General features: G+C 37.7%; 1 protein-coding gene across 4 annotated transcripts; it reads right to left on the bottom strand.

Moving 5' to 3' along the window:
• Window positions 1–441: 441 nt before the first annotated feature.
• Window positions 442–12,880, bottom strand: LOC129903342 (RNA-binding protein 2-like). Of its 4 annotated transcripts, none has more exons than XM_055978874.1 (8): window positions 12,773–12,880; window positions 12,599–12,689; window positions 11,189–11,260; window positions 9,255–9,439; window positions 8,877–9,153; window positions 8,731–8,792; window positions 8,569–8,650; window positions 442–869 (listed from the first exon to the last, which is right to left on the bottom strand). In XM_055978874.1, exons 2-8 carry the CDS (start codon window positions 12,675–12,677, stop codon window positions 763–765), a joined length of 864 nt encoding a protein of 287 aa, XP_055834849.1. In that variant the 5' UTR covers window positions 12,678–12,689; window positions 12,773–12,880; the 3' UTR covers window positions 442–762. The 4 variants fall into 4 exon arrangements, with proteins under 4 accessions (XP_055834849.1, XP_055834850.1, XP_055834851.1 ...); XM_055978875.1 differs by having other exon boundaries at window positions 12,599–12,694; window positions 12,773–12,875; XM_055978876.1 differs by lacking the exon at window positions 11,189–11,260.
• Between the last annotated feature and the right edge of the window lie 1,397 nt (window positions 12,881–14,277).

The raw sequence follows: 14,277 nt of genomic DNA on the forward strand, positions 1-14,277 counted from the left end.
AAATACATATTTTTATTTTGTTTGATATTGATGTATTTAACTATTTGACTAGAAAACAAATGTTTCTAAGCACATTTTAATTCACACACTACAAAAATATTTAAAAGTTATTTTAACGTAAAAACACTTAAATAAGCCGATCCAAACCAGCTCTTAGACTCTAACCCATTTTAGCCCAACTTCTGCACAAGACAGAAATAACAAATCCTTTGATTCAACTAACGAGACTCACTTAATCAACCCAAACTACCCATTTGCGACGCTTAGTTTCCACTTTCCGAAAAATCCAATTACACCATCAAAAAGAACTTTTCTAAGATAGCTTATAGCAAATACACATCAAATGAACACTTGCTAACCTTAAATCAAGCTAAGCTTAGTGACTGACTACACAAAGGACCCAAACGGTGCAAAAAATAAATAGAGTAAGATGAGAAGCACTTGCACAGAATTTATCACTAACTCTTAAAAATCCACTGACTGGAATAAAATTAGAAGCATTTTTCTTCAAACTACTGGAAGTCTTACTATAACCTGCGTCTACCTATCAAGTTGTACAGTCTCAGAAACAAAGTCTCATTGGCTTTAAAGGCCTGTTGAAGTGGAAAACGCCCACTTCAAAAACCAATAGCGTGCATATTACTGTAACCATGGCTAGCGCCTACTGTTGAACCAATTGTGAATTGCATATTCCAGTAACAGTACATAATACATAAGTAAATTCAGACAGCAATATGTAAATAAGAAGCTGGTGGATGTTATTCATCGCTTCCCACGACTTCCCGAGCCACCAGACCTCGGACCTGGAAACTTTGAGAACTGCAACCTCAAGTAGGCTGAATCATGGTCATGTTCGTCCATTTTGTAACCTGGCAAATTCATCAGATTATTCCACAAGAAACCTCATAGATAATGGTAGTAAATTCCAAAAAGTTGCCTTTTTTAATCTTAAATATAATAGCTATTGACGTGAGTTGGGTTCATAAACACAACGCAAATGTGCATCTGCAAGTGCAGAGAAGCATGAAAAACCCGATCAATCATACCCAGAAATATGAGAAGATTTTCATAAAGGAGCAACTAGCAAGAAACCAAAGAAAAGAGGACACCATGCCACAGCTGTAGATAGAAGGTATGCCTGTCCTAACAAATCTAGAATGCAAGTAGTGTCATATAATCATGTAAAAAATTAGTTGAACCAAAATAGGAGAATGAGAACTTGCCACCGGGGAATGTCATGCAAATAAATGACCCAGAATGCAAGTACAACAAGATAATGTGGCATATTATATATTTCAACCAGAACATGTCAATTATCACAGCAGCAGCTAGAGAGTAACCACATCCTCTAAATAAATGATTGCACGGCAAGTATCATCACATTAATTATGTAAGATATAAAACTTCTGAACAGAGAAAAAAGAAACTCCTTCAAAGTTCAGCTCGCTAACGGCTAATTTAGGCCGACAACGTCTGTATTTTGCCGGATTCGGCCACCACCTTGCTGCTTGAGGTCTTATGAGCCTCCCCACTGGCTTCTATGCTGCTCCTCTCACAATTCCACCAGATCCCCCAAACCCTAGAACATCCCCACAACCCCCCTCCCTACCCAATTCACCACCAAGAAAATTCAAGATAGCAATTTAATGAAGGGGACAAACACCTCTTGTGCAGGTGTCCTAAACCAAAATTCTCTGTCACAAATTAAGGGAAAGATCAAGCTCCCCCAAGGCAGCATGAGTTTATCGACGGTAAGCCCGTGGGGTCATCTTCACCAAAGAGGAACAAGAGTTACTAGCGACCACTTGCAAATGGACATTTGTAGGTAAATTTTTGAAAACCCGGCCTCCGATAGAGAAAATTAGAGCTGATTTTGTTAAAATTGTGCCTCTTAGAGGTTCAGTGAAAATTGGAGTGAAGGACCTTAAACATGTCTTCATAGATGTTGAAAACGAGGAGGATTACAATACTATAAATTCGAAAAACTTCATTAATCTCTCTGATGATAACAGCATGAAAATCCAAAAGTGGACTACGAAATTCAAACAGAAGGAAGATACTACTCTAACATCGGTTTGGATTAATCTTCCAGACCTCCCTTGGCACTTCTACGAGTGGGCTGCACTGTGCAGAATTGTAAGTCCTATAGGCATACCTATTGTAATGGACAAAGTAACACTCTCCAAGACTAGACCAGCAACAGCTAAGATGAGGGTTGAAATAGACCTTACCAAAACTCTTGTTCATGAGGTTGCAGTGGAGATAAGGAACTCAACATGGGAAATGGAGGTCTTTATCCAGAAGATAAGAGTACGAAACCATCCCTCTTTTCTGTTTTCATTGCAAAATACAAGGGTACTTTAATGAAAATTGCAGAGTTCTTCATCCGGAACTCCCTCATCAGATTACAAATGAAGATTTATCTAAAGGAAGAAGAGAAACAGATAAAGAACAGGCATAACTCTCAACACAACAAAAATATGGTGGGCAACAATAATCTCATCAATGCTTCTAAGAAAACCAGCAACCATCAAACAGCCCCCAACAATGGGGCAACACAGAACTCCAAGGATTATAAAGCTGAAGCTAGTTCTTCAAAGAGTTTCGAGGATGGTTGGAACCAGGTAGAAAGAAAAGAGAATAACTCTGGCAGCAACAACAAAGGTATCAAAATAGGAGAAACCAAACTCCCCAACAACACCATTAATAGTAATCATAGCAACAGATATAATCAATTGCAAGTCAACGAAGAGAGTGAAGACATGGAAATTGCTCAAGGAAATAAAGCTACTTGGTCCCCAAAGATTCACGAAGGCCAATCCAAGGTCTTCGTCAGACTGTCCAGATGGGAAAGGGCTCAGGTAGAAAGAAAAACAAGGAAACACAACCACCAACAGGGAAAGCTAAACGTGAGAAGCTTAAGACATCTCCCAGAATCCAAAATCTAAAAATGTTGAAGCACAGATCCAAAGTGAAATTGAGAATATGGTAAAATCAACAAAGAAGAGGTTTTATCCCTCACCAAGGGTAAGAGGAAACTTAGAAACAAAATTACTACACCTACCAGTATTAAACTAAAAGGGGAATTTCAACAAGTGTCACGAAATGGAGAAATCTTTTACAGTAAGGTAAGTGGCAGCAATGAGATGCCAGAAATAAATATTGAAAAGATATTGAGAAATTCAGCTAAAAGGTTGAAAAAGATAGGAATCCAAGGAATTGATCCTGGCATTTCAAATCAAGCAGGCTCACAGGGAAAATTTGATGGAGACATAGTGGATCTTGAACCTGATCCACCTGATTATAACATAGCAGAGGATAGTAACTATCAGTTTGAAGTCGTAAACCACTCGAATACCATTAGAAGTGGAGATTCTGAAACGTTTATGGAATGTATTGAGGAGGATATCAACGCATCTAAATCTGATGATTGCAAAATAAAGAAGACTCTCATCGAGGTAACCACAATGCTAAAAATCAATGCTTGACCTTTTAACAATATAAGCCCAAGGAAAAGCTACAATCCAGGCGGGAACTTAAGCGACAATCTTGTGATAATCCCAACTCAACCCACTATTCAACGAACCCATCTCCCTAATGTTTCTAATGATTAATTTTATCTCATGGAATATTAGGGGGATTGGGTCCAATGGATCCTTAGAAAGACTCACTCTTTTCAGACAACAATTCAACATCCCTCTCTTTTGTCTTCAAGAGCCTATGGTAAACTGTGGGAAATTGAATAAGTTCAAAAGAAGATTGGGATTTCATCAGGCCTTCAATAACTGTTCTAATAGAATTTGGATTCTTTGGTCCAAAGATATCAATGTCGAGATTATCCATGATAAAGAGCAGCATGTCCTCAGAGTAGCTCATAATGATGACCAAGTTGAGATTATCCATGATAAAGAGCAGCATATCCTCAGAGTAGCTCATAATGATGAACAAGTTTTCTTTCTTTCTGTAATCTATGCTAAATGCACAAAAGAGCTAAGGAAAGGCTTGTGGGCAAAACTAAGAGTCATATCAGATATTGTTCAGGAGCCATGGGGTGCTATAGGAGACTTCAATGCTGTGGTTTCTAGTGAGGAAAAACTTGGAAGGAGACCTCATAGAATGGAAGAGAGCTTGGATTTTATAGATTGCCTTAATGTATGTGGTCTTCAAGATCCTGGTTTCTCTGGTTCTAAATATACTTGGTGCGACAATAGAAACACCCCCCCCCCCTTCCCCGCTACCATTTGGAAAAGACTGGATAGATTAGTTCATAACTCTCAATGGTTTGATGTGTTCAATGCTACTAGTGTCACTCATCTATCTAGAACCTGTTCAGACCATGCTCCTCGCCTGGTCAAGATGAACATTGACAATCCTCATATTATTAAATACTTCAAATTTCTCAACATGTGGACAGAACACACTGAATTTCTGAAAACTGTAGAACACTCTTGGCATTAAAAAGTCTTTGGCAATCCTTTATATGTCCTCCATCAAAAGATCAAGTGAACTTGTAAAACTCTTAGTACTTGGTCGAGACAAGCTTTCGGTGATATTTATGAAGAGCCCAAAAAACTTGAAGCTCAAATGAGAATTTTGGAAGAGAAAAGTGTGAGTAATAACTCTGAAGAGAACAGGGAAGAACTATCTAGACTCAGAGCTAGTTTTACCAGGGTTCTCAATATTCAGGATTCTATTCTTAGACAGAAGGCTAGGGTCAAGTGGCTTGAGGAAGGGGACTCCAACACTGCTTACTTCCACAATATTATAAAAGACAGGAGGAAAACGCTCAACATTAGGAAAATTATGGATGATCAGAACAATTGGCTAGAAGGAAATGATAGCATTGCTGAATGGGCTGTGAGATACTACCAAAATCTTTTCGCACATGATTTAACTAATACACATTTTAGTCCTATTAATCTTCTCCGCAGGTGCATCACGGAAGAGGATAATGACAAGCTCATTTCCCCTCCTACCATGCTGGAATAGAAAGAGTGTGTCTTCTCCCTAGATCCTGTCAGTTCTCCAGGTACAGATGGCCTAAGTGGACACTTCTACCAAAGCACTTGGAATATCATTGCTGCAGATCTCCATAGAGTTGTATCTGCTTTCTTTTCAGGTGATATCCTTCCTAAATTTTACACTCACATTTGTTTAGTCCTTATTCCTAAGGTTGACCATCCTCAATCTTTCTCAGATTTGAGGCCTATAAGCTTATGTAATGTTTCTAGTAAAATTTTCTCTAAGATCCTTAACAATAGGCTTGCTCCTATCCTCCCTAGAATCATCTCTAAAAATCAAAGTGGTTTTGTCAAAGGTAAATCTATTACTGAAAATATTCTTTTGGCTCAAGAGATCGTTAGTGATACTGGTAAGCCTAACAGATGGGGCAATGTAGTTAAGAAACTTGATATGACGAAAACCTATGACAGAGTTTCTTGGACCTTCCTTTGCTTAGCTCTCAGAAAATTAGGTTTCTCGGAAAACTGGATGGACATCATCTATAACTTCCTCTCTAATAATTGGTATTCTGGGGTTATAAACGGTGGTAGACTGAGGCTTAAGACAAAGTGACACCTTGTCTCCTTCCCTCTTTATTCAGAGTGTTGAACGTTTTCTCATATGCTTAATAACTTTTACAATCTTCCTAATAACAAAGGTTTCTATTCATTGTAATAATTCTCTAGAGTTAATCATCTATCATTTGCTGATGACAATATTATCTTCTGTAATGGTAGTAAAAACTCTATCAAACTAATCATTGATACTCTTAGCAGGTATGAGAAGATTTCGAGGCAGCTCATCAATAAGAACAAAAGCAGCTTCTCCCTTAAATCCAAAGCCAGCCTCTTTGTCATTAACAGGATGAAAAGATACACTGGCATAAGATATCAAAAATTCCCCATCAAATACCTTGGATGCCCTCTGATCACTGGTAAAAAGAAATTGTCATATTACTCTGACATTGTCAATAAAGTGACTACCAAAGTTAGAGGATGGCATACCAAGTTTCAATTAGACATGTTCTCATGGTCATCCCTACTCATATCCTGGGTGTTATTAACCCTCCAAAGGGCACACTTGAGCTTATTGAGAAAATCATTGCTAGGTTTTTCTGGTCAGGGAACGAAGCTGGTGGTAAACATCATTGGATCTCTTGGGATACCTTGAGTTATCCTTACAATGAAGGTGGAGCTAACTTCAGGAAAATCTCAGACATCTGTCGAGCTTCTAAGTCAAAACAGTGGTGGAACTTTAGAACCACCACCTCTCTCTGGGGAGATTACATGAAAGCCAAGTACTTGCATACTCACAAGGTTGGAAAGCTATGTGTGAAGCCAGATTGTATACCGAGAATCACATTTCCTTGAAAGTTGGTAGAGGAGAGGTAGATTTTTGGTTTGACAATTGGTCAAGCCTAGGGCCTCTTTATTTACTACAACCCAATATTGAAGGAAACATTTTGATCAAGCTTAACACAGTTTATAACAATGGTGTTTGGAATTGGAACTCTATTCAGGGAGAACTTCCTGATGATGTGAAAAATAAGATTGCTAGCTTGGGAATTTCTCTAAACAACATGTTGATGACACAGCAATCTGGAAGTCCAACAATGGCCAATTCACTCTTCACTCAGCTTGGAATATTATTAGGAATAAAAGATCTCCCAACATTGCTACTAATAAGATCTGGAATTGTACCGTCCCCTTTAAGAGGTGTTTCCTTACTTGGAGGGCTATTTATAATACTCTCAACAGACGACAAAGTGGTAAAACTAGGCATCAACATTGAACCTGGATACTACTGTTGCGTGAATATCCCTGATAACAATTTGTTGGAAACTGCGGATCATCTTTTCTGCCAAGGGTACATTGCTAAAAAAAATTGGCGAAGTATTGTGATTTCCTTGGGTGTGAGACTAACGTTGAATTCTCTCAAACTTCTCTTACTTAACTGGTGGAACACTCATACCAACAACTCCATAGCGTCTTTCATTATCCATGCCCCCCCCCCAATAATTTGCTGGGAAATTTGGAAGACGAGATGTTCTAACAAGTTTGAGAAAGTTAAACCCTCTCCCTACAGAACTAACGCTAACATCTTATTCACTCTTGCAGATCACTAAGGGAAAGTTTGGGGAAGCCAATATAGGGGAGACATGGAGAAGCTTATACAACAATTTTGATGCCAACATTCGCCAACATATCATCAACCCCATTAGATGGATCAAACCTCCTGCCATGTTTTTTAAACTTAATAGTGATGGTAGCTGCCTTCAAGGTTCTTGTGGAGGAGGAGGATTGGTCCGAGACTCTTTTGGTCATACTATATTTGCCTACTCGATCAATCTAGGGTCTGGCACAAGTAACATGGTTGAAGCAGTAGCCTTACTATATGGCCTTAAATGGTGTGCGAATAAAGGTCTCACAAATGTCTGGGGGAAACTGATTCAATGCTTCTGGCAAATTGCTCCAATAAAGAATGGAGATCCCCCGGAGAATCAATGATATGATCCAAGAAATTTGGAAAGTAGTTGAAGAGCATGGATATCACATAAGCCATTGCTTTAGAGAAGCAAATAAACTAGCCAACAAACTTGCATCTCTTAACCATGGCACGGAGGGGATCCATGTCTTCAACTCCTTCTCCGCTCTACTAAACAAGTCAAAGGTCTTACCAACATAGATAGGTGGGAGCTCCCATCTTTTAGAAAGAAACCAGTGAAACCTTCCAACCTTGTCTATGACCCTCCATAGTTTTACGCATAGCTTATCTTGTCCAGGTAGCCTCCATAATAACTTGGACATTTTTTTGGTGTAACTTAGTAGAGCTTGTTTATAGTATTCTACTCTTGATCATGTAAAAGTTCGGGATGCCAAACTCAAAGCTGTAATTTTTGCCTCATCAATGATCAAATTTGAAAATTAAAAAAAAAAAATTATGTAAGATATTAGAGACATCATTCTTGAATGGCAGACCCAACAGGCAGTCGTACAAGTCAATCTGGATCTTTAGGAGTAATAAGTGGAACAACAGTAAAATTTCTCTATAGATTTGGATATTTTATTTGAAATATAGTTACGGTATTTTACACATGAAATGGGTGAAGAAAATGGACAGATCAAAAGACAAGAACTACAGACAAAAGTCAAAGGAGGCAGAGCTTCTTCCCTGAGGTGCATTGCCATAGGGCTTTGCACGTGCACAAAGAGGAGAAGTCATCCGTGGATATACAGATCTAAGGGAAGATAGCATATAAAGCAAGTGGGTTTTACTCCACATATTACCCCACAATTTAACTATATACAGGAATGAAGAATCAGAACTAGAGCACTCATGCATCTGAAACAAATTGAATCAGAACTAGAGCACTCATGCATCTGAAACAAATTGAACTGCCAATGATCTATAGATTGAAAAAGCAAAGTTCGAGAATGGCACTTAAAAAACACTCTAGCAACACCCACATACACTGAGTGATCATGATAGATCAGATCACTGCAGCTGAGATAACAAGTCACTAACGGAAGTTGGACAGTGGATTATTATCATTTAGAAAAAGATCACCTTGCAATGCACTCAAAGCAGTAGCTGCACACGCTGGATCTATGAAATCCACAAAGCAAAGGATAAGAGGATCTCCACCACGCTGCAAAATGAAGTTTTTATCACAACACCACCTGGTAAATAAATAATATACTAATAGAAAAGGCATAAACATCAACTTACATGTTTTGATTCCTTTCTAACAAGCCTGACTTCTTTGTAGCCCACAAAAGGACGAAAAATATCTTTTAAGTGCAGTTAGGGAACAAGCAACAGATATATTCAGAAATTAAGTAAAACTGCCCAATAATGATTCAGTAAATGGATACGGGCTACTTCTCTCCTGGAGCTGTCTGAAGGAAGTCCCTCTATATAGAGGGTGTTAGAAGCATCAGGAGGGAGAGGTATTGTTTCACGAGGCCTCGGCATAGATTCGACTGGCAGTTGGCCACTGAATACCATAGCTCTTCCATTTGGTGCTAGCTCTGGCCCACGAGCTGATGGAAGCGGATCACGAACAGGAAGGGCAGGTATACCACCACCACCTGCTCTAGCTAATCCAACTCCCTTGTTATTAGCTTCTCCGACTGGAAGAGAAGAAAGTTGCTACAGGAGGAAGAGGAAGAATAATAAAAACAGAATCAAAATTAGCACGAAACCCAAGCATGCCTGAGGAATGTAGGAGCACTGTCAGTTTCAGTGATTACCGAACTCTGTAGATAACGATCATATGCTGATCCGATTGACTGTGTGTCCACTACTCGAGGTACACCACGATCATATGCTGATCCAATTGATTGTGTGTCCAGCACTCGAGGTCCTTCACGATCATCATTCCTTCCTAAGTAATGATGCACTTCATGAGCTGATGGCATGCCAGATTGTGGAATATCTGGTAATGCAAAGAAATATGGTTAAACCACATATGCTTATCGAAACAGATAACAAAGTGAGTGCAGAATGTTACACGCATGGCATATACTTTGTCCTCAAAAGGATAAAGTTTCATTTAACAATAGTTAAGATCAAAATGGCCTTCTTGCACATAAAAGCACAGCATACACAGCAATCACAATAAGACTGAAGCAAGAATATAGGGCACTGGGAACATGTAATGAATAAAAGGCAATTGCTGATGGGACTCTCGTAGCTAAAATCATCAGTGACATGAAAATACAGGGCCAATTTCAGAAATCAGCATCAAGCTCAAGGTAGAACTGGAGACTTGGTGCCATAATAAGTTAGCAACCATTGTAGAACCAATACAGGGAGGATGCATATACAGTTCCAGCATTGACTCTGAAACCACAAATAGTTCCACAATAAGTAAAGAGGAATGAGATGAAATTGGACAATCATTTTCTCAAAAGGAGCTTCTGCAGTAATGAGAAATTGAGAAGAGGAAGTAACACTAAGATGTAGAACTCTGTTTTACATAGAACATTACTCAACAAGATCCAACACCACTAATCGTACAAAGAACTGGGAGACGGGAGAAAGCAACTTACTAGAATTCATTGGGTAGGTTGTGATTGGGTCAAAGGGGCTGGTTAAGGTTGAAACCAATCGAAACGCACCACAAAGTGATAAGAAAAAGAAATGCATGAGGTTAAATTTTGAAGTTGGAGCTAAAATCCTCTTCATTTGGCACAAGAACAATCAATTTCCTGCCTTTCCGGTTTTCCACCTTCCTATCTTCTTCTTTCGCTGTTTTTTGTCCTTGTTTTCAGTGAATCGTGAAAAGTCTATGAACGGGACGGGAGAATCTCAAAGATGAAATGGTGTCTTACTTTCACAAAAACAAAAATTTCCACACATTTGGTTTCAACTCACATGTGCCAAGAATATTAAAAAAATAAGTAGATCCAAATGACAACATGAATGAACAAAAAAGTGTAGCTATACAACACGTGCTACCTAAGCATATATAACTACAACTGTAAATTGGTATGCACAAACTACACATGGAAGTCCTAGAATAGATGGTCAAAACTCAAGACATGTCCTTGCTAAATCTAAAAGTTACTCCAGCCTCAAATCGAGTTTTTTGTTTCCTTAAGAAACCTCCAGCAATAAAACCATGATTAATTTGGCCATAAAGCTTAAGTAATTGATTAACCAAACTTTTTAAGAGCCAAATCTTACCATATCCAAGATAATACTCTACAAACCTCCAGTCTCCTGATGTTTTTGCGTTTCAATACATGCACATAGAAACTACATAAAAGGAGATTTATTCCCAGAAGACATCATAAGACAACCACTAGACTCTTTGATGTTTTCAATCCGTCTATCTCCAACCATACCGGAGTGAGAAATCCTTATAAAGGGATTCAAAAAATGCAAGAAAGCAACGCCTAGTATTCAAACTTGTGACAAAATGCAATTTTGAACCCCTTTACTACTAAATTTAAATTTTGCCCAACGCCATGGGGATTCAAAAACTTACATCAGCGGCGGATCTTGAGAGGGGGAGGATGTTCACCCGAGCCCCCTCAGCAAAAAAAATTAGGATTAACCCTAACTTTTTAAGAGCCAAATCTTACCATTTCCAAGATAATGCTCTACAAACCTCCAGTCCCCCGATGTTTTTGTGTTTCAATACATGACCAGAGAAACAACATAAAAGGAGATTTATTACCAGAAGACATCACCACTAGACTCTTCAATGTTTTCAACCAGTCTATCTCCAACCGTGCCGGAGCCAGGAACCCTAATAAAGGGATTCACAAATGCAAGAGTGTAACACCTAGTATTCAAACTTGTGACAAAATGGTTCAAAAAACTTGTGAGAAAATGCAATTTTGAAACCCGTTTACTACTAAATGTAAATTTTCCCTTACACCCCGGGGATTCAAAAATAGGGATGGCAACAGGGTGGGGCATATGTGGGGCGGGGCAGGTTTGGAGCTATGCGGGGCAGGGCGGGTTTGGAATTTTGTGGGGCAGGGCGGGACGGGGCAGTTTGCAGATTTTGAAAATTTAATTGTGGGGCGGGGCGGGTTGCTTTTAGATTTTTGTTGTGGATTCGCAAAAATTCAAACAACTTCCAAGCAACAGTAGTTTCAAATCCCTGTTTGGACACTAATTAATTACTTTGAATTTGAACGTTTGATAAAGAATTAAAGAATGTATCAAATTCAAATCAAGTAAGAAGAACAAATGAAATCTCAGAACATACTGCATTTGCAATACCCCCAAACCATTGGATGATAATAATTAAGATGACTTTGGGTTGTAGGAAAAAAAAAGTGCACAGTCGCAAACTTAAAAGTAAAAAAGCTGAACGGGGTGGAGCGGGGCAGGGCTAAATAGGGCAGGGTAGGGCAGGTTAAAAAAAAGAAAAATTATCAAACGAGGCGGGGAAGAGAGGGTTGAGTTTATAGCAGGGTAAGGCTTCATCTGCGCCAACCCGCCCTATTGCCATCCCTATTAAAAAATTTACATCAGGGGCGGATCTAGGGAGGTGGGAGGGTGTTCACCCGAATCCCCTCGGCAAAAAATTATACAATATATATATGGTAATTTTTTTATTTTTATGCACATATATAGATTTTGACTCCCCTAAACACAATAGTAGAGGTTGGCTCGGTGGTTTAGGGGTTTTAAAATTCAACTTGAGATTTCAAGTTAGAGGTTGGCTCGGTGGTTTAGGGGTTTCAAAATTCAACTTGAGATTTCAGGTTCAAATCTTAGGCACTACATTTATATTTTTCGAACCTCCTTAACAAAAATCCTGGATCCACCACGGATGAAAAAAATGTATTTATTATTTTCAGTTCAATTGAACTTAGCTTTTCTACTGTCTCCAAAGTTCATAAAAACCTAAAAAGCACTTCCATCTAACTTACAACGAATTTCTCTTTCTTCAAAATCTCATCACGCATGAATTTACAACTTGAACTATTCCAAATATCTAAATGTAGTTCTCCATTACTGAAAAACCAAAAATGGCTCCAGGATTCGATAATTTCTAGCAATTTAAGAGATAATTATAAGGCAATTTCAAAGCAGCATGAAGAATTATTAGTAAAAAAAATAAAATTTGTACCATATTCAGTGCGAGGTCGTTTGAGCAATCCAGCAGATTGTGGAAACTGCGGTTGACGATTCCAATAAGCATCCCCCATTCTTTCTTCTCTCTACACTTTAAAGAACAATTCACAACCGAAAAAAGTAACAAATTTGTATATAGCAGAGAGAGATAAAGGAATAAAGTAGAAACCTTAAGGAAGAAAACCCTAGCTCCAGTTACTCAGTGTGGGGATTTGGATTTGCGAAAGCAAATTTTGGGGGAGAAGCTTGGGGCTTTATTGTTCTGTATCTCGTGTGTAGCAGGTGTATGTTGTATCATAATACACCCAATAGTTATCTGACACGTAAGACAAGACGGACATCCCAGATTATTATTTTTTGATTATTATTTTTTTGGCAAAACCAATATAATTTTAACTTTTGTTTGAAATTAAATTGAATTAGAAAATTCAAAAAAAATTAGATATCCAAAAACTGTATATGATAAGTATTAAAAGTTGAAATTTATTTCATGTCAATGTTTAAAATAGGCAATGCCTTTAAAATAATATCGATCAAAGTTTATATAATTTGAAATCTCGAAAAATAGAATGTACCAAATGAATCAAGATAAATGGAATTCATACTCTTGCTGATCAAGAAGAAAATATTTATAGTATTACGCTTAGTAGGGTGCAACAAAAATTATTGTGTTTGAAATACAGTATTATACTAGCTCGCATAGTTAAATGAGCTACTAATATGATCGTTACTAAAAAAAAAGGGTCAGGAATTAATACTAGTGTTGTAATCTAAGGAAGGATTGCTACAAGATAAAGAATCATAAAAATATGGGTAATTAAGATGGTTATGAAACGGACAAAACAGATTCGTACTTTATCAGCATCAGAATTGCTCTAATTAAAAGTAATGGACAAAGCGAGTCCCTTTATTCTGAATTATTAAATTAGGCATTAATCAAATCTCTCCAAGTAGGATTCGAACGTACAACCAATCAGTTAATAGTCGACCGCTTTACTACTGAGCTATTGAGAAACAACAGAAGATTCACTCTCATAGAGTTCAATTTTCCTTCTTCAAACTTACCCGATAAGCACAACTCTTGCTTGAATAAGTGGTGCCAATTTTCGACAACTTGTTAAATTTCACTATACAGCAAAGCAAGTAATAGTAAATAAAAGATAGATTCAGAGAATATATATATATATATTTCATATACACCGTGTGAAAAATTGTAATAATTTATATATAGACAATATCCCCCAACCCCTCCCTCCACAGAAAACCATAAGTTGCTAACACCATTTCCACCAAGCTCCACTGCCACTACAACAAAAAGTTAGTTAATGAGAATCAAACTCATCCTTGTTAATTATTGATACAAAGTCCAAAAAAGCATTATTCTTATAAGATTGTAACTGAACAAAGAAAATTTCTTTTCACATTCAATCATAAGAGGGCAACTTGAGTGGAGACCATCATTGATTCAAATTCATATATTGTTGGAGTGAAATGCAAATATTTTAATTCAACTACTATGTCATGAAGTCATTACTATCGAAAAATCGATTGACTATAATCAAGTAATGAAAAGGTGAAATCACCAATAAAAGAAACAAGTGGAGTTAATGAAAGAAAAAATTTGAATCTGGCAAAAATCAATTAAGAGATAAAAAACAATGGCAAAAGGTGAAA

The sequence above is a fragment of the Solanum dulcamara genome, chromosome 9 (assembly GCF_947179165.1).
Source record: "Solanum dulcamara chromosome 9, daSolDulc1.2, whole genome shotgun sequence".
NCBI lineage: Eukaryota > Viridiplantae > Streptophyta > Magnoliopsida > Solanales > Solanaceae > Solanum > Solanum dulcamara.

What these genes read in the sequence shown, in the direction of transcription:
- LOC129903342 (XM_055978874.1), bottom strand. Translation starts at nt 12,677, where the DNA reads ATGGGGGATGCTTATTGGAATCGTCAACCGCAGTTTCCACAATCTGCT. An exon ending in TCTAGTGGTGATGTCTTCTG is followed by an intron (nt 9,440 to 11,188) that starts GTAATAAATCTC and finishes TTGCATTACCAG; the next exon opens with ATATTCCACAATCTGGCATG. An exon ending in TGCTTTGAGTGCATTGCAAG is followed by an intron (nt 870 to 8,568) that starts GTGATCTTTTTC and finishes TGAATTTGCCAG; the next exon opens with GTTACAAAATGGACGAACAT.